This window comes from Thamnophis sirtalis, unplaced genomic scaffold (assembly GCF_051295495.1).
Source record: "Thamnophis sirtalis isolate CommonGarterSnake01/CBP01778 unplaced genomic scaffold, rThaSir2_p1.2 scaffold_2, whole genome shotgun sequence".
Lineage (NCBI taxonomy): Eukaryota > Metazoa > Chordata > Lepidosauria > Squamata > Natricidae > Thamnophis > Thamnophis sirtalis.
The window spans coordinates 84942588-84967357 of NW_028261382.1; the positions used below are offsets into that span (position 1 = coordinate 84942588).

Here is a 24770-nt window from a genome sequence, read left to right on the forward strand (position 1 = left end):
TGCAAGAAAGAATCTGGAACATATAAACATATGTGATGGGGTAGTGCACAAAGATATGGGGCATAGTGTTTAGAGAAATTAGAGCACTGTTGAATGTAAATCTAGAGATGCCCATTTAAAAACAAAACTGAAATAGCCACTTGAAATCCCAAGAGAACTTGCCATGCTCCTCACCAAAATCTCACAAGATTTCAAGGGACAACATCAGAATCTTGCAAGATGCAGTCATCTAAAATGAGCCTAGCCATTTTAAAAATATCGTTTAATTTGTGGATCCAATAATCTTGTGATGGGGGAATCAAGTGTGATGTAATACTTGCCAGCTCTGTGTTTTTCAGCTGTTTGAGGAGGTCCTCAAAAGCATGTGATTTTTCTGTAGAATTTAATATCAAGGAAATAACAGAATACTGACACGAAACATTTAGAGAATAAGTACTGCCAAATGAATACAAGGGGGACTGGAAGTGTTTTCATACCCCGTGTATGAAATCAATTCCCCAAATTTTCTCAAATATCACAACATCTGCTATCTCACCTAGAGATCTCTTCAAATTTCACACAAGGTCCTCTGAGATAGGCTTTGCCATTCATGAATGTTGAGATCTTGAGAGAGCATGCAACATGCTCTCAGGAAATCTCATCAAACGCAAACAAGAACACTGAAAGCTCAATGTATTTCAGCCATGCATTTTTAAAATCTCTATTTTAAAATTATTTTAGAAACTACTTGGGGCATAAGAGTGCTTCCGCATTGTCATGGTTCCGAGTAATTATTCAAGACTCTGAGGCCTTGGCCTCCTCAAAAATCCTGTTTATTGGGTGCATTATATCGGCAAGGTCAGAGGTAAAACCAACACTGAATACTTCCCGCGTTTTTGGTATAATTAAAGAATAGATACTGTCCACCCCCTCGTGTCACAGGTCACGCTAGCCAACCAAGCAGGTGATGAACTCCTCAGCACTCCTTCCTGCTCTTGCTAGGGCACAGTGATTTGGCCTGGGTTCTCAGGAGCCTTATCGTTGTTATGTCTGGCACATTGGAGGGAAACATTCTCATTCCATAAGTCCCCCTCCCCTCTATAAGTATGGCAAGTAAGTAATGAAAGCAAGAAAAATATGGCTTCAGCTAGAGTCGTTTCGAGAGTTGACAACCCAGGCATCATTTGACTGCCTTGTATGAGAAATATATGGATGTCTCTTTGATCTGATTTATTTCCCGAATAAGTAGCTCCAAAGACTTGGCTTTCTAACTATATCTTATACACCAAAAGATCTCTGCTGTGACAGTTGTCAGAAACTGTTCAATAGTTCAATAATCTTTTTCGAACAAGACATCCCTGTTTTCTACAAGAGAAAACTTTACTGCTTGATGTAAAGTGCTGTGATTCTAAAGCAGGGAGAAAAATCAATGGACAGATATATTTTTTTCCTGAATATATGGATCATCCCCGAGACTGGTGCTTTGCATTTTGTTAAACTGAAGTTGTCTAAATAAAATAAAAATCTGAATCACCCAGTTGGATTTGCAGACTAAATTTGCAGACATCAAATTCATGGATTTGATGGTCAGTTGATTTCTGAGCATTCTTCTCATCTATTTAGGATTCTAAATCAATTCAATTCAATGATCCCTTTCGGACATCCAAACCAAATCACATGAATCTGAAGTATCAAATTATATGTCAGAATTTGTATGCTAATCTAAATTAACCATTTGAAATTATTTCTCTCTGATTCATGCATTCCTATCAGAAAATATAGACCTTGGCAGTTGCCTTGGTTCATGTTATTGAACATATTGATTCATTTAGAGATTAGATGTTGTTAGGTAAGGTCCCCGTTGGGAGAGCGAGTGCATTCAGAGAAGCGTTGTGAGAATTGTGTTGGAGAACACACAAACCAGCATACAGAGACACTTCAGTTTAAATAGGCTTTTACTTTTGTGGAAATAGAGGTATCAGAGTCCATCAAACAGTCCAGGTCATACACGGATAAGACAGTCAGTCATCAATGTCTTTCAGTTAAGGGATAATCCAAATAACATAGTCCATAAACATACAAACAGTCTGGTACTCAAAGTTTGCTAGCAGTTTCAAAACTTACAATAACTCACGGCACTTTCTAACAGCCAGCTTCCAAAACACTCAGATCAGATCAGCCCAGCATCTAACAAAACAGAGAGCTAACAGTCATTCTGGCTCCCTCTTATGGCCGATTGAGGAAAAACAGCAACCAATCACATTTTACAGTATGATTTAAAGAAACAGGTATAGCATTGTTACATGATTTATATATTGCCAACTCAAGCATTAGATTATATTCCTAACTGATGCCATGATAAGTCTTCAGGAATGAAGAATCTAGAACAAATACTAAGGGTTGCATTTTAGCTTAGATTTTAGTTTCAGAAACCAAGTAGACCACAGGTGTCAAACTCACAGCGTCATGTTGCCATTGTGTGATGTTTTACAGCATTTGTCCCTTCACAGAGCTGGGGTGGGCATGGCCTGTGCATAATGCATCCAGCCCATGGGCCACCAGTTTGACACTCATGAAGTAGGTCTGCTTGGTTTCTTCACAGTAATCAAAAATCTCAATTCAAGGATTATGGAGCTGTTTATTGTTCTCAAATTCTCTACCTCTCCCCCCCTTCTCTCTTGGAGGGAAGTCTCCCCAATCTTGTCAATGTCATCATAAATGGGATGGGAAATGAACTTGAGAACTGCTCAATGGAACTCCTCCATGTGAATGGCTTCAAATATCAGATCTTGGAGTTGAACCTCTATTTGTCCCACTATATACAGAACATTAAATTGGGATTGGCACCTTTCTTCTTTCTCTCTTTCTTTGGAAGTCCCTCATTCTGGGCAGCTAAATGCCAGAGAAGTACAATATGACTTCCTCTCTGTAAAGTACACCACCTCTGATATGCAGGTGGATTGGGGTGGGGGGGTGAGAAGAGAAGAGGGACATTTTGATTTCTTTTTTTAAAAAAAGGTATTTCTGCTGCTCATTTCCACCATCACTTGGGAGACCTTTAAAAAACTGAAAATGGTGGGCTTCTTCTACCACATATAGTCTATAGCACCACAAAATGGAGGACCTGGAATTATAATCTTAGGGTTACAGATCTGAAGAGGTCCTCATCAAGGACATCCAAATGGAACAAAATCCCAGGATATTAGCAAAACCTTCTCAACAGTAAGAAGGGTTCAGCCATGGAACCAATAATCTAGGGAAAGAATGAGCAGTTTTTTCTGGGTTGGCCCAAGTTCAAATGGAACAGCTGTTTTTGCAGATGTTTTAATTAAGATTGCTACACTAAATAAAAGCATGATTTTGTTCCAGACCCATGAGTTTTTCATTTATGGGTATTCAGTGTCTTTATGCTTTATCTTGGTCAATCGAAGCAATGACCTACATATCTTCTCAGTCATCTTCTCGGGTATTCTTCCATGGTTTATTTCTTCTTCCTTCAGAATTATGGATTGTCCACTTCAGTGACGTGCAGTCAGCTTTAGCCCTGGTGAGGCACTTTTTAGACTTGTGGACTTCAACTCCCAGAATTCCACAGCCAGGCATGCTCAGTTCCGATTTAAAGCGACAGCATTTTTCCCCCTTGCAAAATAAGTTTTCCCATTCTTTTTTTTCTCCCTCCCCGTCCTTCCTCCCTTTCTCCCTCCCTCCCCCCTCTCTCAAACAGACACATGCACACAGAGAACTTCGATCCCTCTCTCATTCACTCACTCTCAAACACAAACACAGAAGTTGGATTGGATATATTTTCCAAAGGCTTGAAAGCAGCTCCTCTGCCATACCTGCCCCCCTTCCCCTGCTGCCTTCCGATCAAACTTTTTGAATTCCTCCCCCCTCCCCACACGCACCTTTTCCAGCTGTTTCAGAGATTATTTCAACTCTGCTTCTCCCTGTCCTGCCCTGCCCTCCCCTCTTGAAAAGCCAGAGCTCTGTCAGACTGAGCTAGTTGCTCCCAGAGAACTCTAAAAAGCCTCTAAAAATGCCCTCTACAGGAGGCGAGAGAATACGTGCCTCATTTGCATAAGGAATTCTTTGCTTGTTAACCCTTGCTTAACTCTTAAAAGGCGAAAAATTCCTTATGCAAAAGAGGCCCCTAGTTCTCTGGCCTCCTCCTAGTTAATACTGAGAGCAGACACCAACTGTGACTTGAAATCTGGCAGCAACTACCCTGGCTTTAATTATTTTAAGAAAATTATTTAAAATCCTTTCCTTTCCCTGAGGAGACTGGTGAGGCCCCGCCTCCCTTTCTTCTAGTGATTGCACGTCCCTGGTCCACTTGTTAAGAAACACAAGCAGCCCAGCATTAGAGGGTACATTATCTCTTGATCTTCCTATCTCTCTCTCCTTCTGGGGGGAGCTTTCTTGGCTGCCTGATTTACCTCTGTGTGCCAAGAAGAAACATTTAATTAAAACAGTGGCCTGATCCAGATGGCCAGCAAGCCATCTCTCTACCCTCCCTGAAAGCGGATAAGCTATTCATCACTGAGAAGACTGGAGGATGAGACAGAAATACCTCTTAATTTTCGCATCTACCTGACTTCCCTTCATTCTGGAGGCAGGTTATTGACATGTGGTGACATGCAGCTGCCCAGCCATTTCAAAAGGACTCCGTTTTCATTAACCAGTGAGAATGGCAGGCGCTGGTTCTCTTTTAGAGCTTTCCTAGTTAGCATCCAGTGAAACTCCAACATACAAACCTGTCAGTGAAAATGACCAGCAAGTGGCTGGCTTGTTGGCTGGCAGCACAAAGCCAAAACATTTATCCACCTAATTTCATTTCTCAAAGCCTCTTAGCTTTAAATGGAGATTTACAGTTGAGTGATAGGATTAGACAAACTTTTTTTCCCCCTGAATATAAGCAGTCCAGGGTGCAGAAAAGCAGCCTTTTGATTCTACCAGAGAAATAAAAGCATAGAGCAGAAGGGAATTAGCCACTCTGGCTAGGATTACTCACCCAGGATAATCTGACAGATTAGAATGGTGCCTACAAATACAGTTAATAAAGCAGGCTGGATTTATAATCATCCTGGTGTGCTTACTTCTGCTTAAATATACTTCAGCTCAGGGTGCAGGTTTTTTCAATAGCTTCCAACAGGGTGCAATGCCGTAAGTCAAAGACCAATAGTTTTTTTTTGGTAGCCAGGGGGCAGCCTAACGTTTTGCTTAGTATGTGAAATGATGCTTCCCATCACATGACTGACAGTGGAAAGGTTGTTTTTGTCTTGTTCTCGCTTGTGTTTTATTTGTGCTGTGTCTATTTTAAGGTTGGCATCATTATTTTTAGTGCGTTATTTCCCCCCTATGAAAAGGACAGGAAACCACATTACTGATCTGGGGTAATTGAATACCAAAATTCAAGTGCAGAGTTAGAGAAGGCTTAGAAGCCATTATTTTCTCACTTATGGTATTAGCACAACATAAGTTCTTCGACTTACAATGGATCTTAGATTGTACAGTCATTCTACATTTAACTGCATCCATGCTGCAACACTCTCTCCCATCATTGGTCAGACCCAGCATTAACAAAGCAGACATTTTATTATCTTCAGTTAGAGGTCATGCCTGCCTCATATATTTTTCCAGGCATATTAAATAACTGAATGTCTATGGAAATTCTCAGTCATCCAGGTCAAGGTTGTCCAAAGGTGCTTTTTTTCAAGAGGCAGCTTGGATTTTATTGCTTTTAGAATATAGAATATAGAATTACAGAGTTGGGAGGGACCTTGGAAGACTTTTCTTTGAAGATACTTCTCTCCTCATCCAAGTTGCTTCTTCAACTCTGCAGTTGCTTCTTCAACTTTCGTCACTTATAAAGCCCTTCATGGTATTGGACCTGGGTACTTGAGAGACCGCCTGCTGCCAATTACCTCCACTAGACTGATTAGATCCCACAGATTAGGCCTCCTAATCTGAATTCCATCCGCCGGCCAGTGTCGACTGGCGACTACCCGGAGGAGAGCCTTCTCTGTGGCTGCTCCGACCCTCTGGAACGAACTCCCCATGGAGATTCGAACCCTCACCACCCTCCAGGCCTTCCGCAAAGCCCTTAAAACCTGGCTGTTCCGACAGGCCTGGGGCTAAGAACTGTTGCCCCCGTCTCGAATTGGTATGACTGTTGTGTTTTTAATCATGTATTGTTTTTTATGTCGTTTTAAATTCTTGTTTGTACCCCCCTTCCCTGTTGAGTTGTAAGCCGCCCTGAGTCCCCTTTGGGGGGAAAGGGCAACATATAAATAAAATCAACATAAACATAAACATAAACTGCATGGTGTGGAATGGAAGGATTTATATTCCCTGCAGACAAGTGGTCATTTGCATTCTTTTAGAGGGTCATTGAGACCACTCGTAGGTTGGTCTACGTCCTCAGGGTCAACTGAGTAATGCAAATGAGTGTGGAACCTTCTTGGAACTGCTGAAAGGGTTGGGTTGTAGGGCTGTCCTTTCTACAGGATGTTTTTATGCTCTGTGTTGAAGACAGGTGCAAGCAGTGAGGATGAGTCTGTACCGCCTGCATCTCAAACTCAAGCACAAAATGTCCTTGTAGTCTGCAATTTGTTCTGGAAATCCATTCATACTCCCACAGTATTCAAAGGGTGTTCACCCCAAATACATTCAGATTAAATAACTGAATGTATTTGCCAAATATGCAACGTTTGGTTAGCATTAAACTTGATTGGGTTAGTTTGATATATTTTTTTCAAAGTAACTTAATTGGCTTTGGGAAAGAATGGCAGACTGAACACAAGCTCAGTGAAAAGCTTTGAGTAATCTCCTCCCAACTGGGCAGAACTGGGGTTGGCACTGGGGCTAATGTTAGGGTTAGGGTTAACGTTAGCATTGGCATTAGGTCTCCATGAATTCAGAGAGAAAACTGGATATCGCCAACGGATTTGTAGCATGTCATTATGCAGGGTGCTGGCTTTTCAACCCCATCTTATCTACATTTCCTGGTAAAAAATCCCAGCGGGGGGGCATTGAAAATCCACTTAGGGTTAGGTCTCTGTTCTGACCCCACCCCCTCCGTACGCAGAGGCACTCCAAGACAAGATTACTGCTAGACAATTTATTCACAGTAAATTAACACACTGACAAGACCTGGGCAGCAATCCAGACTTCCAAGATAAGAAATACACCCGAGAGCTTCTCCAGCATTGGTATAAATAGTTGAATCCAGCAAACAGCCTCATCCCAAAGTATCTCCTTATATACTCTCTTGGGAGGAGCCTAATTACAACCACCTGGGTCCAATTATCTTCTGTATCTGCATAATTGCTCTCAGCGCTTATCTGCCTGCCTTTGTCTGGCGTCTGGGACCAACTCCCTTATCTCCTCCCCACTGCTCCAAGGCCTGACGTCATGGGCACACTCCCTTTGGCTTTCACTGCTGCTCCATGCCTTCAGGCGCTTCCTGGTGGCCAACCAGCCTCTCTGGTCCCTGCTCGGAGTCGGAACCCTGTCCTGGGTCCTCCACCTCTTTCAGAGCCGACTTATAGGGCCCCTCGCTATCGGAGTCTGTTTGCAACTCCAACGGCTCCTGCTGGGCCACAACAGGTCTCCATGAACTCAGAGAGCAAAATGGACATCACCAATGGATTCAGAGTGCAAGGGTATGCTGTGGAGGGTGCTGACTTTTTGAGCTTGCCTTATTTACATTTCCTGGTAAAATACATGGGAAAATTCCATTGGGGGACAAATCCACTTAGGCTTTGGTCTCCATGAGTTTGAAGAGAAAAGTGTCCAATGGCTTTGTAGCTCTCCTAAGTATACCAAAGTGCTATAAATGTGTTGGTGATGTCCATTTTCCTCTCCAAATTGATAGCGACCCAACTCTAACCTAAGTGGATTTGCTCTGCAATGGGATTTTTTTCCAGGTATGTTAAAGATAACTAAACTTATTTGCCAGATATAGAAAGTTTGGTTAGCTTTAAATTTGATAGGTTAGTTTGGTTTCTTATCATATGAACTCAGAAAGTGACTTAATTGGCTTCTGGGGAAGAATGGCAGACTGAAAAAAGATCAGTGAAAAGTTTTGAGTAATCTCCCCACAATTGAACAGAACTATTGAGAAATATATTAAAATCAGTCAAGTCAGATTACCAAAAGTTTTCTTTAATTTGTTTAAAGTTTCCAAAGAGTTGACTTTAACAAGAAACTTTAGGCTGATATCATTATTGAAGAATGACTACAAGTTGTTCACAACAATTATAGCTGATAGACTGAAAATTATTGTATAATATATTGTATAATGAAGATCCAATTGGTTTTTTGCCTAAAAGACCATTCAAGGACAATATGTTAGAAATATGTTGGACATTATGGAATATTTGGAGCAACATATTGAAAAGCAAGACACATTATTATTTTTTTGATGCAAAGAAGGTCTTTGACACTTTAAACTGGGCTTTCTTGTTCAAGGTTTTGGAAGATATTAATTTTGGAGACAACCTTATAAAATAGGTAAGATCAACTTACACTTCAGAGAAAGCACAAATCATTGTTAACAGAAATTCAACAAATGTTACAGAAAAAGGGACAGGACAGTGATGCCTACAGTAGCCTATAGTAGCCTCTCTTATTTATTTTGGTTTTAGAAGATCCTTTAAAATTAAAATATGAATGGGTAAATTAAAAGAATTTAATGCACTAGCAGATTTAAAGATTATTCAAGCAGAAGTTGAATACTTTTTCACAGAAAATGTGAAAAAAGAAAATCAAACAGAAGTGATGAATAAAAGAGGTTTCAAGACTGAAAAGAACAATGACAAATATGTATGTTATTTCAAAATAATGTTAAGACACGGAATGACATTTTTAAAAAGCATGTTAAGATGGGAGAAACTACAACTGTCATTGTTGGGGAGAATATCTTGCCTAGAATGATGTTTTTATTTGCAACAATACCTGTTTTGACAACTGATGCACCATTTAATCCGTGGCAGAAGGATATACCTAAATTTGTGTGGCAAGGAGAAAAATTGTGTGCCAAGTTATACACAGGGTGTTTACAAGATGCAGAAGAAAGAGGGGCTTTGGGCTTACCTGAATTGTGATTATATTTTTCAGCTTTCCGTTTGATTTGTATGGAAGAGTGGACGCTGCTTTGGGAGTTAGAAGCTCATAACATGAGATTTAGATGGCATGGATATTTGTTGTATGATAAAGTCATTGTCAACATGGATATTAAAAATCTTTATGTTGCATATGCCATATTAAGAACATGGAAAAGATACAAATCCAGGTTTTGTCCAAAATCACCTTTATCACTCTCAGCACAATAAGCATTTTGTAGCCTAATGAAAAGAAACATTAGGGATGACAGGATAGCAAATTTTATTGTTGCAAAATAACAAAAGCTGATTTTTAATTGCACATTTCTCCATCAATTTTCAGTTTCTACAGAAGCTTGTACTTACTGATCCAAAAACATCCATATGGACTGTTCTGTCTTATGTATATTTCTATGGAAGATCTGAACGCTAGAGAGGCTGCCCAATCTTAAAGAGATAGTTATACAAGAGAAAACCTGCATTCTTCACCTTATACTAAATGCTAGTGGAAGATCCCTGCATTCAGCCATGATAATTTCACCTGAATATTCCTTTGCAAAAATTAAAATAATTTCATGTTCATCAGACTGAGCAGTGGTGAAATTCAATTTTTTTTACTACCGGTTCTGCATGCGTGGCTTGGTGAGAGTGATGAGGGAAGGATACTACAAAAATCCCCATTCCCACCCCACTCCAGGGGAAGGATACTGCAAAATCCCCATTTCCTCCCCACTCGAGGGGAAGGATACTGCAAAATCCCCATTCCCTCCCCACTCCAGGGGAAGGATACTGCAAAATCCCCATTCCCTCCCCACTCCAGGGGAAGGATACTGCAAAATCCCCATTCTCTCCCCACTCCAGGGGAAGGATACTGCAAAATCCCCATTCTCTCCCCACTCCAGGGGAAGGATACTGCAAAATCCCAATTTCCATTGCCTCCAGATCAGCTGGGAGTCAGGAGGCAGAGAATAGATGGGGGCATGGCCAGTCAGAGGTGGTATTTACCGGTTCGCCAAACTACTCAAAGTTTCCCCTACCTGTTCTCCAGAACCTGCCAGAATCTGCTGGATTTCACCCCTGAGACTGAGGGTAAGAAGAACACAATGGAAATTCTCATTCCAGATTGTTTGGAAATCTGTGACACTTTTCAACCTTTCTCTCAATTTTTTTTTAGCCCTGTTATGTTAACCAAAACAGGTTCTCCCCTACTTCAAACCTAACCTAGCAACCAAAGACCTAGCTTGAATTTGCCCTTTGGGGTCACCTTCAAGTGCCCACTTCGGTGTCAGACAATGGGCCCGCCATCATTTGTATACATTCGTGTACACTTCCCAGGAATGCTTTGCAAAGGGCATTTCTCCTGTTGAGCCAGCTCGGGCAGCTCACACGCTTGGAAACACACAGTGGATGGGAGGGTAGCTGTGCTTCTCCTGTGTGGTGTGTGCTTCCATGTGTCTCTCAATCAAATCAACCGCCTCTATGCTGCCTCCTCCCTCCCTCCCTCCCTCCCTCCCTCTCTCTCTCTCTCTTTCTCTCTCTTCCTCCCTCCCTCCCTCCCTTCGTCTCCCATCCATTGTTGGATAGGAAACAAATGTGCCCCTGGACATTCCAGGGCTTAAAATAGACGTGAAGACTGCAGCCTTTTTTCCTCCTTGCAGCCATAACATTGGGAGCGGCAGCAACAGCAGCAACAGCCGTACGGAGAAGGGGAGAAATGGCTGGCTAGATTTGCCAGCCGCCTGAGAAAAAAAACAACATCACAGCTTTGACAAAGGTAAGGGAACTGGGCTGTCTCCTGCCTCATGTTCTGCTTTTCTCTCTTTGTTGACTGCCAAGCATGCAGAATTGATCACTCCCCTCCTCCTCGGAGCCAAAGAAATCTATGTCTGATTCGCTTTCCTCTGAGAAGCTGCCAAGAGAAGGAGAGCTTTCTGTGTTGTGCATGTTTTCGTCTGGCTGGGGCTGAACGGATTTAGTTGTGTTGGAAGGTCAAGGATGGTGAAGGAGAGGGACAAAGATCTGAGACTGGATGGTACTCCAGCGATTGTGATCTTAGTCATCCCTTTAAGCAACTTCATTCAGAAAGGAATTTAGATCATTTTGACAGATACCTGGACTTTCGTAGGTCATGTTCCATCCTTATCTCTAAACATGAAGGAATTGATTTCATTCCTAACCATCTCAGCCTTCACAGTCCTCAGTGACTTCCCTGTTCCCTTAATGCCTGTTGGAACCCAATGGGCCCTTATATATTTGAAATGAACATTGGGCCAGGAGACAGAGACCATTGCAGGAGGAGCAATGTAGTTGCAGGAGGGTGGAGTAGGTAAAGACCTCTGACTTTGTCCAGAGGTTTTTCATTTCATTTCATTTCATTTCATTTCCTTTATTTGTATGCCGCCCTTTTCCCTGGGGGGACTCAGGACGGCTCACAATTCAAAAAGGGAGGGGGGAAAGACAAACAGTATTCCAATATGGAAACAATACAACATATTAAAAGAGAGCACAACAGTCACACAATTCAGGTGGGGTTGGAATCTTAACCCCAGGCCAGCCGGGACAGCCAGATCTTCAAAGCGGCGCGGAAGGATTGGAGGGTGGTTGAATTGAACACTGAAGACAAGATGCCCCTAATCCAAATTATACCTAGTTATTCTGCCTATGTAAAATGAAACTTTGAATGATCTCCCATACACCATGATTGTAATGATAGATCAGATAATCCCTACATCAGCTACTCTATGCTTGCAAAAGAACCTTGCGTAATGCACTGGATGGAAAGATGGCTTCTTCGGCTGCACACATGGCAGTGTAGGAGTAGGAAGCGAGGCAAACTGAACAACAAGGAGGAAAAAATCAGTATTTTTTTTCTCTGCTAATGATCCATGGGGATTGTTAAAAGAGAAATGCATGGCACACACCACGCTGTGGAGCAGAAGGAAAGGTGGAGCTGAAGATACACCCAAATACTTGGCATGTTGCAACGGTCACTGGTTTGAACTTGCTTTAAAATAATGACTAAACAAATATATGACTCGCTGCAGAAGACACTGTTCAAAAGACATCTGTTATAATTTGGGAGCTGAATGTTGATGCAAAAAAAATGCTGCTTTAAAAGCAAACACTTAACCTTCATTAAGAATTCACTCACAAGTTTCTGCACAGCTGTGCCAGCTTCAGTTCTCATTGTCCACACAGAGAGAACAGCACAGACCTTTACAGTATCCAAGGATGTTTGATAAATTAGAACAACTATGTTGTAGAAGTGTGATTAAGTGGTTTAAGATATTCCTAAATGCTAAACATCCATGCCTGTCTGATAACTCTGACAAAGTAGGCATGATGTAGTCCTTATCATTAAAACTATGTTATCTGCAGAGATCTAGGTGGCAAGTTATCTCAGCCATGGCATCTGCCCTCCAGAATGCCACCTCCCAGAGGTTTGAATTGTTCTTATCCTGTTGTATGTTCAACAAACTTGAAAGACCTTCTTTTTTCTCCAGGCCCTTAGTAAGGAAGTCTGGGTTGCTATGGAAATTTTGTTAGCTTGTTTAGTGTATAGATCTCTGGGTTATTGCCTTCTTTTCTTTGTATCATATTGGATTGTTTTTATCTTATATACCCCCCCCCAGAATTACTCTGAGTTGAGCAGCCTATAGATTTCATTTATAAATAAACACACATCAACATCTCCAGATGGTCTCCATTACTAAAATGTGGATTATACTCACCAATTCCATTAACCTGATTTTGGCTGATGGAGAGAAATGGGAAATGGATCAGTCTTCCAAGCATGGAAAAGAGGTTGCTGGCAACAGTGGAGAAATGCTAGTAATTGGGGAACTAGGGAAAGGATTACATATATCCTCAGTAACAACAGTAGTCTTTGGCAGATTTATCATGATGCGATTATATGGCACAATTTTTAAAATGAGAATGATCAGAGTTCTTTAAGTTTCTGGTTCTATGGAGGTTGGATGAGGTCCTTTAACAGGGAGAAAACAGAATGCCACACATTGCAGAGTTATCTGTCTCCCGTATGACTTCACACATTCTCTGGAAACATTCTCAACTAAGTTCCCTCGGTAAGCATTGAATGATCCCAGGTGCCCCCATTGAAAAGCAAGGGAGCTGTCTTCTGTTATTCGGAAGCTGATTGTGCAAAAAGATGTTTTACAGACTCTATCACAAACAACGTTTGGTCCAGTTAAGGGTAGATAACTCTTAAGTCTTGAGTCATGCTCCTCGGAAGACCTATAAAAGCTGCCATTGGACTTTTCGTGAAATTTAAGATGAAAAGAAACTAAATCACATGAGAGGAATAACATGGATTTATTTATTTTTCTTCTGACTTCTTTGTCCTGATTTTGGGCTTTTTTTTTTCTGAGCCTACTATGAGTCTACCCTTTCAAATTTCACTTCCCTGGCCTAGGCTAATGTTGGTTGTGATCCAGTGACGTGCGTTGAGGATTATGGTTGGTGAGGCAAGAGCACGGCAGCAGCAAGAAGCAACGTCCCCATCGCTGTGTCCAACAGGCCAGGCGTCTCGCATTTATGGTGGACATAAACACAAGATGCCTAGCCTGTCGGACACAGTGGCGAGAACGTCCCTGCCACTGCCGTGCTCTGCCGCCTCACCCCCTCCCCTGCCTCCTCCGACCCCACCACTGTGAAGAAAGAAACACACACACACAAATTCCTCACAATAAAAAATTACAAATTAAATTACAATAATTTTGAATTTCCCCCCCCTCCCTCCGTCCGATCCACATACCTTTTCCAGCTGTAGATTTCAACTCTCCTCTTGTCCACCCGCCATGATGAAAATGTAAAAAATTAAATAAAAAAGCAACAGGCACGATTTGCTGCTGCCAGATCAGGAGGCAGAGAACCACGTGCCTCCTTTGCATAAGGAATTTTTCGCCTTTTAACCCTTGCTTAACTCTGAGCAAGGGTTAAAAGGCGAAAAATTCCTTATGCAAAGGAGGCCCATAGTTCTCTCGCCTCCCCCTGCAGTTAGCACTAAGCAGATTCAGAGTTATCCACTGTGACTCTGGAGTCTGGCAGCAACTACCTTAGTCTTTTTCCTTTTAATGTTTCTTTTCTTTTCCTCATGACACTGGTGAGGCCCCGCCTCCCCTGCCTCACCTGACTGCACGTCCCTGTTGTGATCCAGGTTCAAGCAACCCAGTGTCCTCTAGATGCTTTGGACGAAGCTGCTATCCTGTGAGGACAGTAGTCAAGGATTATGAAAGTTGAAGTCTAAAACATCTCAAGCAATCCAGTGGTCTCTAGGTGAAACCTTTTATAAGCCCTATCCTGTATGGACAGTTAAGAGCCGAGGTGGCGCAGTGGTTAGTGTACAGTACTGCAGCCACTTCAGCTGACTGTTAGCTGCAGTTTGGCGATTCAAATCTCACCGGTTCAAGGTTTACTCAGCCTTCCATCCTTCCGAGATGGGTAAAATGAGGACCCAGACTGTGGGGGCAATATGCTGACTCTGTAAACCGCTTAGAGAGGGCTGAAAGCCCTATGAAGAGGTATATAAGTCTAACTGCTATTGCTATTGCTATTGCTATTGCTATTGCTATTATTAAGGATTATGGAAGTTTACATTTAAAACAACCCAAGGACACAAGTTTGCTTATACAGCATCTGAAATCCCTCTAGCTATGTTGATGCCATATCTTTAACCTAATAGGTTTAGGTAGATAAATTTGCAATACGTCTGCATAATGTTCTGTTTTTGTTTTGTTTTGTTTTGCTTAGCCTGCTGGGTGAACCATGCCTGTTTGGTTAGTTTATGATTCACTGTATCATGTGAACTCAGAAAAATCTAATAACCAGGTTCAGTAAATATTCAAGAGTGTTTCTTCGTGAACTCAAGTGAATTTTCCTTAACACTACTACGCCATTCTTTTTTAAGTGAAAATGTCAGGAACTGACTCTCTAAATCTGCACCTGTATCACTGACTGCCATTTCTGACCAAATATAGCAACCCAGGATCTATAGAAATCTCCCCTTCCTGGAATTCAATGGGTTTCTTCAAAATCTTCTCCAGGTCTTGCCACAAAGAATTCAACATTGTTACAAGACATAGAGTTAACGTCAGGAAGAAAACACGATTTCTTGCACTCCCTAGCTCTTAGCTTTTCTCCTCCATTGCTCTTAGCTCTCTGTCTAAAGTGTTAGCACCTGCCAGACCTTTTCATGTACATTCTGCCCTGGCAGTCCTCATACTGGCATAGCTGCACTGGCAAAATCTCATTTTGAAGGAAAGCAACAGCTGATCCCGCACAGATCCTGATTCACTCAACTTTGTCAGTTCAAGAATTAAGAGAAAAGAGCCCTCCCACCTTCATGTCAATTTCATTAAAACTAATGCAAAATGTTAGAACACCCATTGATATGTTCCAGAGGTGGCATATAGGGTTCAGCTTGCCTGCTTGTTTTAACAGAAGACAAGGCTAAAATTGTCTAAATTGGACAGCAGCAACTCCACATGGAGTTGAAAGAAGATAGTTAGTGTATGGAAACAGACAGACTGAAAAATAGTCATTCTGTAGGATTCAACAGAAAGTATTTTGTTTTTTGATCAGCCTTCACTTTAGTAATATGTTAAAGACATCACAGGATTTATTTTTTTAGCCTAGGTTGTCAGCATATCTTATAGATCTTTTGAAGATCAGATCAGACCATTTTGCATTCCAATTCTTCTATCTGAAAAAAGCATTCTGTTTTTATGCTCAAAGAACGCCTCAATCATCTATAAGTTGGATGTATCTAATAATAAGTGCAGGAATTGCTTACAAGGGCATCAATACTGAGCATTTGCCTGGGCCCAAGGCCAGGAGGGAGTGCAATACTTAATGTGTCTGATGGAGTTCTCTGCTTGCAGAAGAGAAGTCTAGCCCAATACATAAATAGCAATAGCAATAGCAGTTAGACTTATATACTGCTTCATAGGGCTTTCAGCCTTCTCTAAGTGGTTTACAGAGTCAGCATATTACCCCCACAGTCTGGGTCCTCATTTCACCCACCTCAGAAGGATGGAAGGCTGAGTCAACCTTGAGCAGGTGAAATTTGAACCACCGAACTGTAGATAGCAGTCAGCTGAAGTGGCCTGCAGTACTGCACTCTAACCACTGCGCCACCTCGGCTCTAAAGCACTGTGCTACACTACATTACAGAATCCAAGACATTTGTAGACAAAATGATTGCTGAAAAATCAAGCTAACTACAGGTAGTTGACCTACAACCATTTGTATAATAATCATTCAAAGATAATGTTGCTGAAAACGATGATTTATGACCAGTTCTCACACTTATGACTGTTGCAGCATCTCCATAGCCATAGCTTTGGGTGCTTGGCAATTGGTATGTATTTAGGATGGTTGCAGCAATCCTTGGAGTCCTGGGATTGTCACCTGCAACCTTTCTAAGGTGTTTCTGACAAGCAAAGTCAATCGGGGAAGCCGACCACATGATTCACTTAACAAATGTAGCGATTCACTTACCAACCATGGCAAAAAGTTTGAAAAAGGGGACATGACCCACTTAACAACTACTGCCTTGTTTAGCACCTTTTTTCACTTTTTAAAGCTTTTTTTTAAATACCTATTTGCCTGAACCGTTAGTAAAAAAAAATGCTTTAAAAAGTGGGGGGGAAAGTTCTGAGAATCACACGGCACAACTGAGTGTCACAGAACCTTTTTTTCCCCCACTTTTTAAAACTTTTTTTTAACTACTGGTTCAAGTGAACCGTAGCATTTTTTGCTACCAGTTCTAGCAAACCGTTGAGAACCGGTAGCATTTCACCTCTGAGTTATTCACTTAACAACTGTGGCAAGAAAGAGGGGGGAAACTCATTTAATAAATATCTCACTTAGCAACAGAAATGTTGGGCTCAACCATTTAAATATGAGCCAGCCGTGTGCAGCAGTTGCCAAAAAAGCCAACACAGTTCTAGGCTGCATAAACAGAGCGATAGAATCAAGATCACCTGAAGTGTTAATACCACTTTATAATGCCTTGGTAAGGCCACACTTGGAATACTGCATTCAGTTTTGGTCACCACGATGTAGAAAAGATGTGGAGACTCTGGAAAGAGTGCAGAGAAGAGCAACAAAGATTATTAGGGGACTGGAGGCTAAAACATATGAAGAACGGTTGCAGAAACTAGGTATGTCTAGTTTAATGAAAAGAAGGACTAGGGGAGACATGATAGCAGTGTTCCAATATCTCAGGGTCTGCCACAAAGAAGAGGGAGTCAAGCTATTCTCCAAAGCACCTGAGGGTAGGACAAGAAGCAATGGGTGGAAACTAATCAAGGAGAGAAGCAACTTAGAACTGAGGAGGAATTTCCTAACAGTCAGAACAATTAATCAGTGAAACAACTTGCCTCCAAAAGTTGTGAATGCCTCAACACTGGAAGTCTTTAAGAAGATGTTGGATAGACATTTGTCTGAAATGGTATAAGGTTTCCTGCCTAGGCAAGGGGTTGGATTAGAAGGCCTCCAAGATCCCTTCCAACTCTGCTATTGTATGGTAATTGTCGTTGTAAGTTGCGGACTTCCGTTATTTAAACTTATGATGTAGAAGGAAGCTGGTTTCTTTAGTGGAAAGAACCTACATTTTAACTTAGTGCTTGAACCCTGCAGGAAAACTACTATTAACCAAACATTCATTCATTCATTTATTCACTTACTAAATTTTTTGGCTACCCATTCCCAGGAACTTTAGGCCATTAACAAAAAGTGACTATTTCTGAGCTCGCTAGCCCTTCCTATCCCTTGTATGTTAAAGTGACCTCTGGCTGCAGCTTCACTTGCGGCCCCTGAAATTTTCCATCCCTCCGCTATGTTAGAATATTCTACACACACACACACACACACACACACACACACACACACACACACACACACACTGATGCTAGTGCTAATTGAGCTGTAACCCAAGGGGCATATTGCAGATCCTGTCAACCAAGTAATTTGATCTGGCATGAATCCCGGAGAAGATCCTTCCGTGTCGTGGCTCTTGCCCTCTGGAACATCTTATCCCCTGAAGTGAGACTGGCTCCCATTCTCCTGACTTTTCGTGAGAGCCTTAAGACCTGGCTTTGCCAGATGGCTTGGAGACCCAATGGGGGAACTTCACACTGGAGGTGGTTGACTAATTAAAATCTAATCCTACTCTCTCCCTTGCCATCTTGTGTTAAATGATTTTATCTACTTTTTATCAGCTTTGCTATTTTATAACTGATGATTTTCTTTAATGTTTTATATTGTCAGAGCTGTTGGACACAAGATGGGTGCCAAATAAATTTCGCAACAAATCAATAATGAAAAATAAATACAGTGGGTGGTGGAAGAAGGAATCTTCTTAAAAGAGACTCTCGTGAGATGATGCTTCTGATGCTGTTCTTCTTTCTTTTTCAGACCAGAAACCGATCGTGGGTGGTGGTCATAGCAGAAATCCTGTCTGGGCCCCAGCCCAACCCCCTGTAGCAGCCCAGGATGCAACAGGGGCCACAGTGGCACCCATGTCTCAGTTCTCCAGGAATACCTCCAGACCTCCTGTCTGGAGGACGCATGATGACACGGTCAGCCACCCCATCCTTAGTGTTTTTGAGCTTGAGAGGCTCCTGTACACGGGGAAGACAGCCTGTAACCATGCGGATGAGGTCTGGCCAGGACTGTACCTGGGAGATCAGTACGTATTGATTCCAATCAGTGGTGGGTTTCAAAAATTGTTCGAACCTACTCTATGGGTGTGGCCTCCTTTGTGGGAGTGGCTTGCCACTCATGTGACCGGATGGGAGTGGCTTGCCGCCCATGTGACCAGATATGAAGATGCCGACAACACTTGTCAGAACCACCTTAAATTACCTCACACACAGCACTTGGCATGCATAAGAATAGGATGTAAACTTGTTTTTTAAAAGGCATCTTTGGTTTGCGTTAAAACAACGTCAACACACGCAATGTTCTGATTGCACCACAAACGCAGTAGTCATCCTTACCTTTCACAGAGGCACTGAGTTTTATAAATATGAGCATGATATGTAGAATAATCATATCCAAGGACCAGTGGTGGGTTTCAAAAAAATTTGGAACCTCTTCTGTAGGTGTGGCCTGCTTTCCGGGTCCACTGGTGGAACCTCTTCTAAACGGTTCGGTAGATTTGACGAACCGGTTCTACCGAATAGGTGCGAACTGGTAGGAACCCACCTCTGATTCCAATACTGGAGACGGGCCGCTTCCAGGAGGTGGGGAAGAAGCAAAGGGGCAACATAGTAATGATTTGGGAAAGGATTCAGATGGGAAAAGGGAAAGAAAGAACCTACAGGTAGCTCCCACCTTACCATCACAATTGAAACCAGAATCTCGTCTCTAAATGATGCAGTCATTAAATGAGCTATCAGATGTGATTGCATCTGATTTACTGCCTTTTTTTGTTGCAGTCGTTAAATGAGCCTGTCTTTCCTTATGATTTTGTTGTTCAACGCTGACTAAGAAGCTTATAAATGATGATCACATGACCCAGGATGCTGCAACCATCATATATACATGCTAGTTGCAAAGGACCTGAATTTTGATCACGTGATTATTGGGGATGCTGTAAGTGTGAGAGCATATCACACCAGCACTGCCATAACTTTGGTTTACTTAACCAATGTTATTAAATCAAGGACTGCCTGTATCATATTGCCACAAATCACTTGTTAAATATATAACGCAACATAATTTGGAAGCAGGATTTTATCATCACCGGTTCTAGTATTAGTCACCGGGGCCGTTATCTCAGGGCAAATTTAGGGGGAGGAAGACACTGATAGAAGAGAGAATTGTCATAACAGCTGTTGGGTGTACAGGAGGTTCATTTGCTATCTTCAGGACAGAGGAGAGACCAGGGGTGGGTTTCTCGCCCCGTTCCAACCGGTTCGGTTGGAACGGGGCCAGCGGCGTCCTCGTGCATGGGCGCAGTGCATGCATGCGTACTAGCGCCTGTGTGATGCTCCAGCTGCTCCTGGAGGATCGCGCAGGCACTGTATGCGTTCTGCGCATGCGTGGAAGCGCAGAACTTGTCAAAACCGGGTAAGAAACGTGGGCGGGCGGGTGGATCCTTCGGCGTTCCCGGAAGTTACTTACTTCCGGGTTCGCCGACCAACCGGTTCCTGGGGACCGCCGCGAACCGCCTGAAACCCACCCCTGGGAGAGACTCTCACAAGATTTGGGCAACATTCAATTGGATTAAAAAGGTATAGTATAGTCTGAAAGCCTGATGATTCAAAGAGCAGCAGGATTCACAGATCAGACGTGATCTTTTGCACAGTGGTTTCTGGGCTTCTGTGTCGACTGGTCCAAAAGGAAATGAACCTCAGCAATCCCAGGATATGAACCTGACTGCAAAACTGCCACTTGCTAGGAATTGGCTTAGCAAAACTCCACCACGTATTCTTAAGAAAAGGCCAGCTAAGTGCAGGTTAAAAAATAAAACTTGAGAAGGAATGAATAGAAGCAATGATTCTGGGAACAAGAGACTTTGTAAATGACCCCCGACTTTATCATTCCTCCATGTAGAGATATAGCAGCCAACCGACCTCAGCTGGCCCGACTGAACATCACTCACATCCTCAATGCTTCTCACAGCAAGTGGCGGGGAGGCCCAGATTATTATGCAGGCACTGGCATCTGCTACCTGGGCATTGAGGCACACGACTCGCCCACCTTTGATATGAGCCCCTACTTTCAGCCTGCTGCAGATTTCATCCACAAAGCCCTCAGCAAGAGTGAAGGTGAGTCCCTAGAAAAAGGGTGACTTAACTCATGACTAGAAGAGGTATTAAGTACCGTGTTTCCCCGAAAATAGGACATGTCCTGAAAATAAGGCCATGCCAGATTTTTGGGGTGGGCAAAAATATAAGCCTTTTCACTGAAAATAAGCACCTTGGACAACCCTCCGCCCTCTGGCCAGGCAGAGCGCCACTCATTGACCTAACGGCATCCCGAAAGTGCCAAGCCGCGGGAGTCAGGGGGGGGGACCGCAAGGTTGGTGAGTGGCGCTCTGCCCAGCAGGAGAGAGGGATTCCCGGGTGGCTGTTCATGGGTGTGGTCACCTCATGGCTGCTGTGTTGCGCTGCTGCGACAGCGTAACACATAGCCGTTTGCCCCTGAGGCTGTGCCAGGCTCTTTGGGAGCCCGCTCGCAAGACAGCAGCCACCTGGCAACCCCAAAACAATAAGCCCCCCCCCAAAATAATAAAGCCAAGGCTATATTTTTTGGGGGGGAGGTCAAATTATTTTTGGGAAAACACAGTATGTGTGCATGTTTCTCATTGAAACTATACAATCAATTGATATTCCACTGTTTACAAAATAGAGTATCTTTCCAATGCAACATTGCTGAGATCCAGTTCATATTCTCAGGTTGTATATCCAGCTTGAGTTTGGCCTATAGCAACTTCCCAAAATATATCAATTTGTATTTAGTAGATTTATTTTCTTCTCCTTTCCCCCCCCCCCCTAGGCATTTTTTTTTCTAGCTAAGTCAGAGCCACGGGGAGAGGTGAGAGAGGTTTAAACATTGGAGTGCAAACTACAAAGTAAGGATTCCTTGAAATCAAGCTGGACCTCTGATGATGAACATGTCTATGTACAGTGCTGGTAGCCCTCAACCAGAATTTACATTGCTAAGCAAGGTGGTTCTTAAACCAGTTGCACTCAATTTTACAACAATTTTCCCATGATTGCTCAGTGAATCATTGCAGTTATTAACTGAATCATGTGGTTGCTAAGCAAAAGTAGCATAGCAATAGCAATAGCAGTTAGACTTATATACCGCTTCATAGGGCTTTCAGCCCTCTCTAAGCGGTTTACAGAGTCAGCATATTGCCCCCAACAATCCGGTCCTCATTTCACCCACCTCGGAAGGATGGAAGGCTGAGTCAACCCTGAGCCGGTGAGATTTGAACAGCCGAATTGCAGAACTGCAGTCAGCTGAAGTAGCCTGCAGTGCTGCATTTAACCACTGCGCCACCTCGGCTCTTTTAAAAGTGGCTTCCCCATTGACTTTACTTGTCGGAAGCTAGCTGGGAAGGTCACAAATAATGATCACATGGCCCAGGATACGACAACAGTTGTAAATACATGTTGGTTGCCAACAGTAATGGGTTTCTAATTTTTTTACTACTGGTTCACTCTGGCGTGAATGCACAATGTTTCTGGGCATGCCCAGAAGCATCTGGGTGGGTGGGCGGAGCCTCCCATGGCCGCTACTACTGGTTCGCCCGATCCAGGCCGAACCGGGAGCAACCCACAATTGGTTGCCAAGCACCAAAATTTTGATCACATGACTGCTGTAACAATTGTAAGTGCAAGGACCAATCGTCAGTGACCTCCACGACTTTCACCGATATTGTAATTTCAAATAGTCATTAAATAAATGGTTGTGAGTCGAGGACTATCTGGCCCGGGGGATTTTCCATCTGTAGTTCTCGGTGTGGTTGAACTCTCCCCAGGCAGGACTGGCAACTAGCACAGGGATCCTCTTAGATTCTCAGCTCTTGCCTAAATAGCTAATAGTCAATGACCAAGAAAACTTTTGCTCAACCCACAAGATCTGACAGTATGTGCATGTTCTGGATCCTCTTTATAAAACATCTGGTGGGATTCAGGGCATGTACCAGTGGTGGGATTCAAGTAATTTAACAACCGGTTCTCTGTCCTAATGACCAGGTGGGTCACAAGGATGCTTAATGGTCATGTGACCGTGTGGGCATGGCCAACTCAACATTACTCAGGTCGATGGGCACTTTGCCTTAGCTGTTACAATGTAATCAGGGTTAACCGGATAGGCAGTTTCTGTAAGCAGGCCAATAAAGATTAAGCTAGAAACAACACCAGAATGTTTCCTTCCTGCCTTCCTTACAGGATTATCCCTGTAAAGTGAGGAAAAAACCAAAAGAAGATTTCTTCCAACAACCGGTTCTCTGAATCTCTTAGAAAGATAAGAACCGGTTCTCCTGAATGGGTGCGAACTGGCTGAATCCCACCACTGGCGTGTACCATGTCACTTTCAGAACTTGCCACCTGGAATGGCCTATCCCTCACCCTTACCCTAAGATGTGGGTAATTCAAATTTGTTGGTGTTCTTCCTTCCAGATAAAGTCAGAACATTGGATGATCCCATTTGTAATCATTTGAAATTGAAAGATTGTAGTGTGGGATCGATGGCGACATGTTGTGATTTGTGTTTCTGGTTTGCAATTCTACAGAAACAGCCAAGAGTCAAGTTTGTGAATTGGATGACCATGTAAATAGGTGCAAAGAATCAGGACTACACATTAAATTCCAGTTAAACTGGTTTATTGCTCATAATCTATAACAAGAATGTAGTCAACTAATGTTCAGCACTAAATTGGTGCTAGATAAGAGTTAATTAAAGAAGGGTTGGATTGGGATCCCTTGTGGGAACATAGACTGCAGGCTGATTCCTCTCTTGACTCCTTCCCCAGATTATTCCTCTCCTTCTCCTACAATATATACATAATTTCAAATTATGCTGGAAAGCTAATAAGATGTAGTCCTGTATCAGCTTCTTTGTCAGGGAAGCCAACAAAAGTCTGAAACAAATGACTTCCCCTGAATCACTTGGCCCCAGATTTCTTCATGATGTTTAATACTGACATTTTCTTAAATTGACCTTCTTCCCATAGGGAGAATCCTTGTTCACTGTGCCGTGGGGGTAAGCAGATCAGCTACCCTGGTCCTTGCCTACCTCATGATTTATCACCGCTTGACTTTGGTGGAGGCCATAAAGAGCGTCAAGGACCATCGAGGCATTATTCCCAATCGGGGTTTTCTACGCCAGTTGATCATCTTGGACAACTCCCTCAGGCTGAAGAGAAGACTGTAAGCAGAGGAGTCATTGGGAAACCACGATAGCATAGTTTGTGTTGGTAAACATGAGGCGTTACTAGCCTAGTTTGGGCTCAGTTAACCCCGACCTTCCACAAATCGTGTCCCACAGTAGTTCAGCTCTAACATTTCAAGATGTACTTTCAATGTTCCCAGTGGTTAGGTTCAGGAGTCAACTAGAGCGGAGCAAGTTCAGGTTTCTGAGAGGAAGATGTTTTCTTTCTGCCTTTCCCCTTTGGCTTTCCAAAGCCATTTTCCAAGACAATGTCCCAACCTCATACTGAGGAAGTTTTTAACGCTGAAATTCCCATGGAGTGATATGTCTTGTAATTTGTTTCCTCCTATTTGCTTCTAGCTTTTGTTTTAAAAAGTGGCAAGCCCCAGTATCTTTTAACAATCAAAATAAAGTTCTATAGATCACAAGGATGCTAAATGGATTTTATTTTTCACATCCAGGTTGAAAGAACCATTCAGAAATTTCTGCCACATTTATGAATGGAAAAACGTGCTAGAACATTAAACTTGGTTTATGATATCTTCCCCTGGTATTTAATAGAAATAGAAAGGCTGCAGACCAGTGAAGAGAATGCTATAAAATACTCAATTTATGACCATAATAGAACCAAAATTCCCATTGCTAAGCAAGTCAATTATTAATTCTACAACATTTCTTGCCACAGTGCTTGTTAATCACTGCAGTTTTTAAGTTAGTAACTCAGTTGTTAAGTAAATCTGACTTCTACATTGACTTTGCTTGTCGGGTTGCAAA

At 42.5% G+C, this 24770-nt stretch overlaps 1 protein-coding gene across 1 annotated transcript; it reads left to right on the forward strand.

The window, feature by feature from the left end:
- Positions 1–10664: 10664 nt before the first annotated feature.
- On the forward strand, positions 10665–24424 carry DUSP26 (dual specificity phosphatase 26). Its single transcript, XM_087706240.1, has 4 exons — positions 10665–10857; positions 18522–18795; positions 20667–20881; positions 23800–24424. The coding sequence occupies exons 2-4, from the start codon at positions 18626–18628 to the stop codon at positions 23997–23999; spliced, it is 585 nt and encodes a 194-aa protein (XP_087562366.1). The 5' UTR covers positions 10665–10857; positions 18522–18625; the 3' UTR covers positions 24000–24424.
- Positions 24425–24770: the final 346 nt, after the last annotated feature.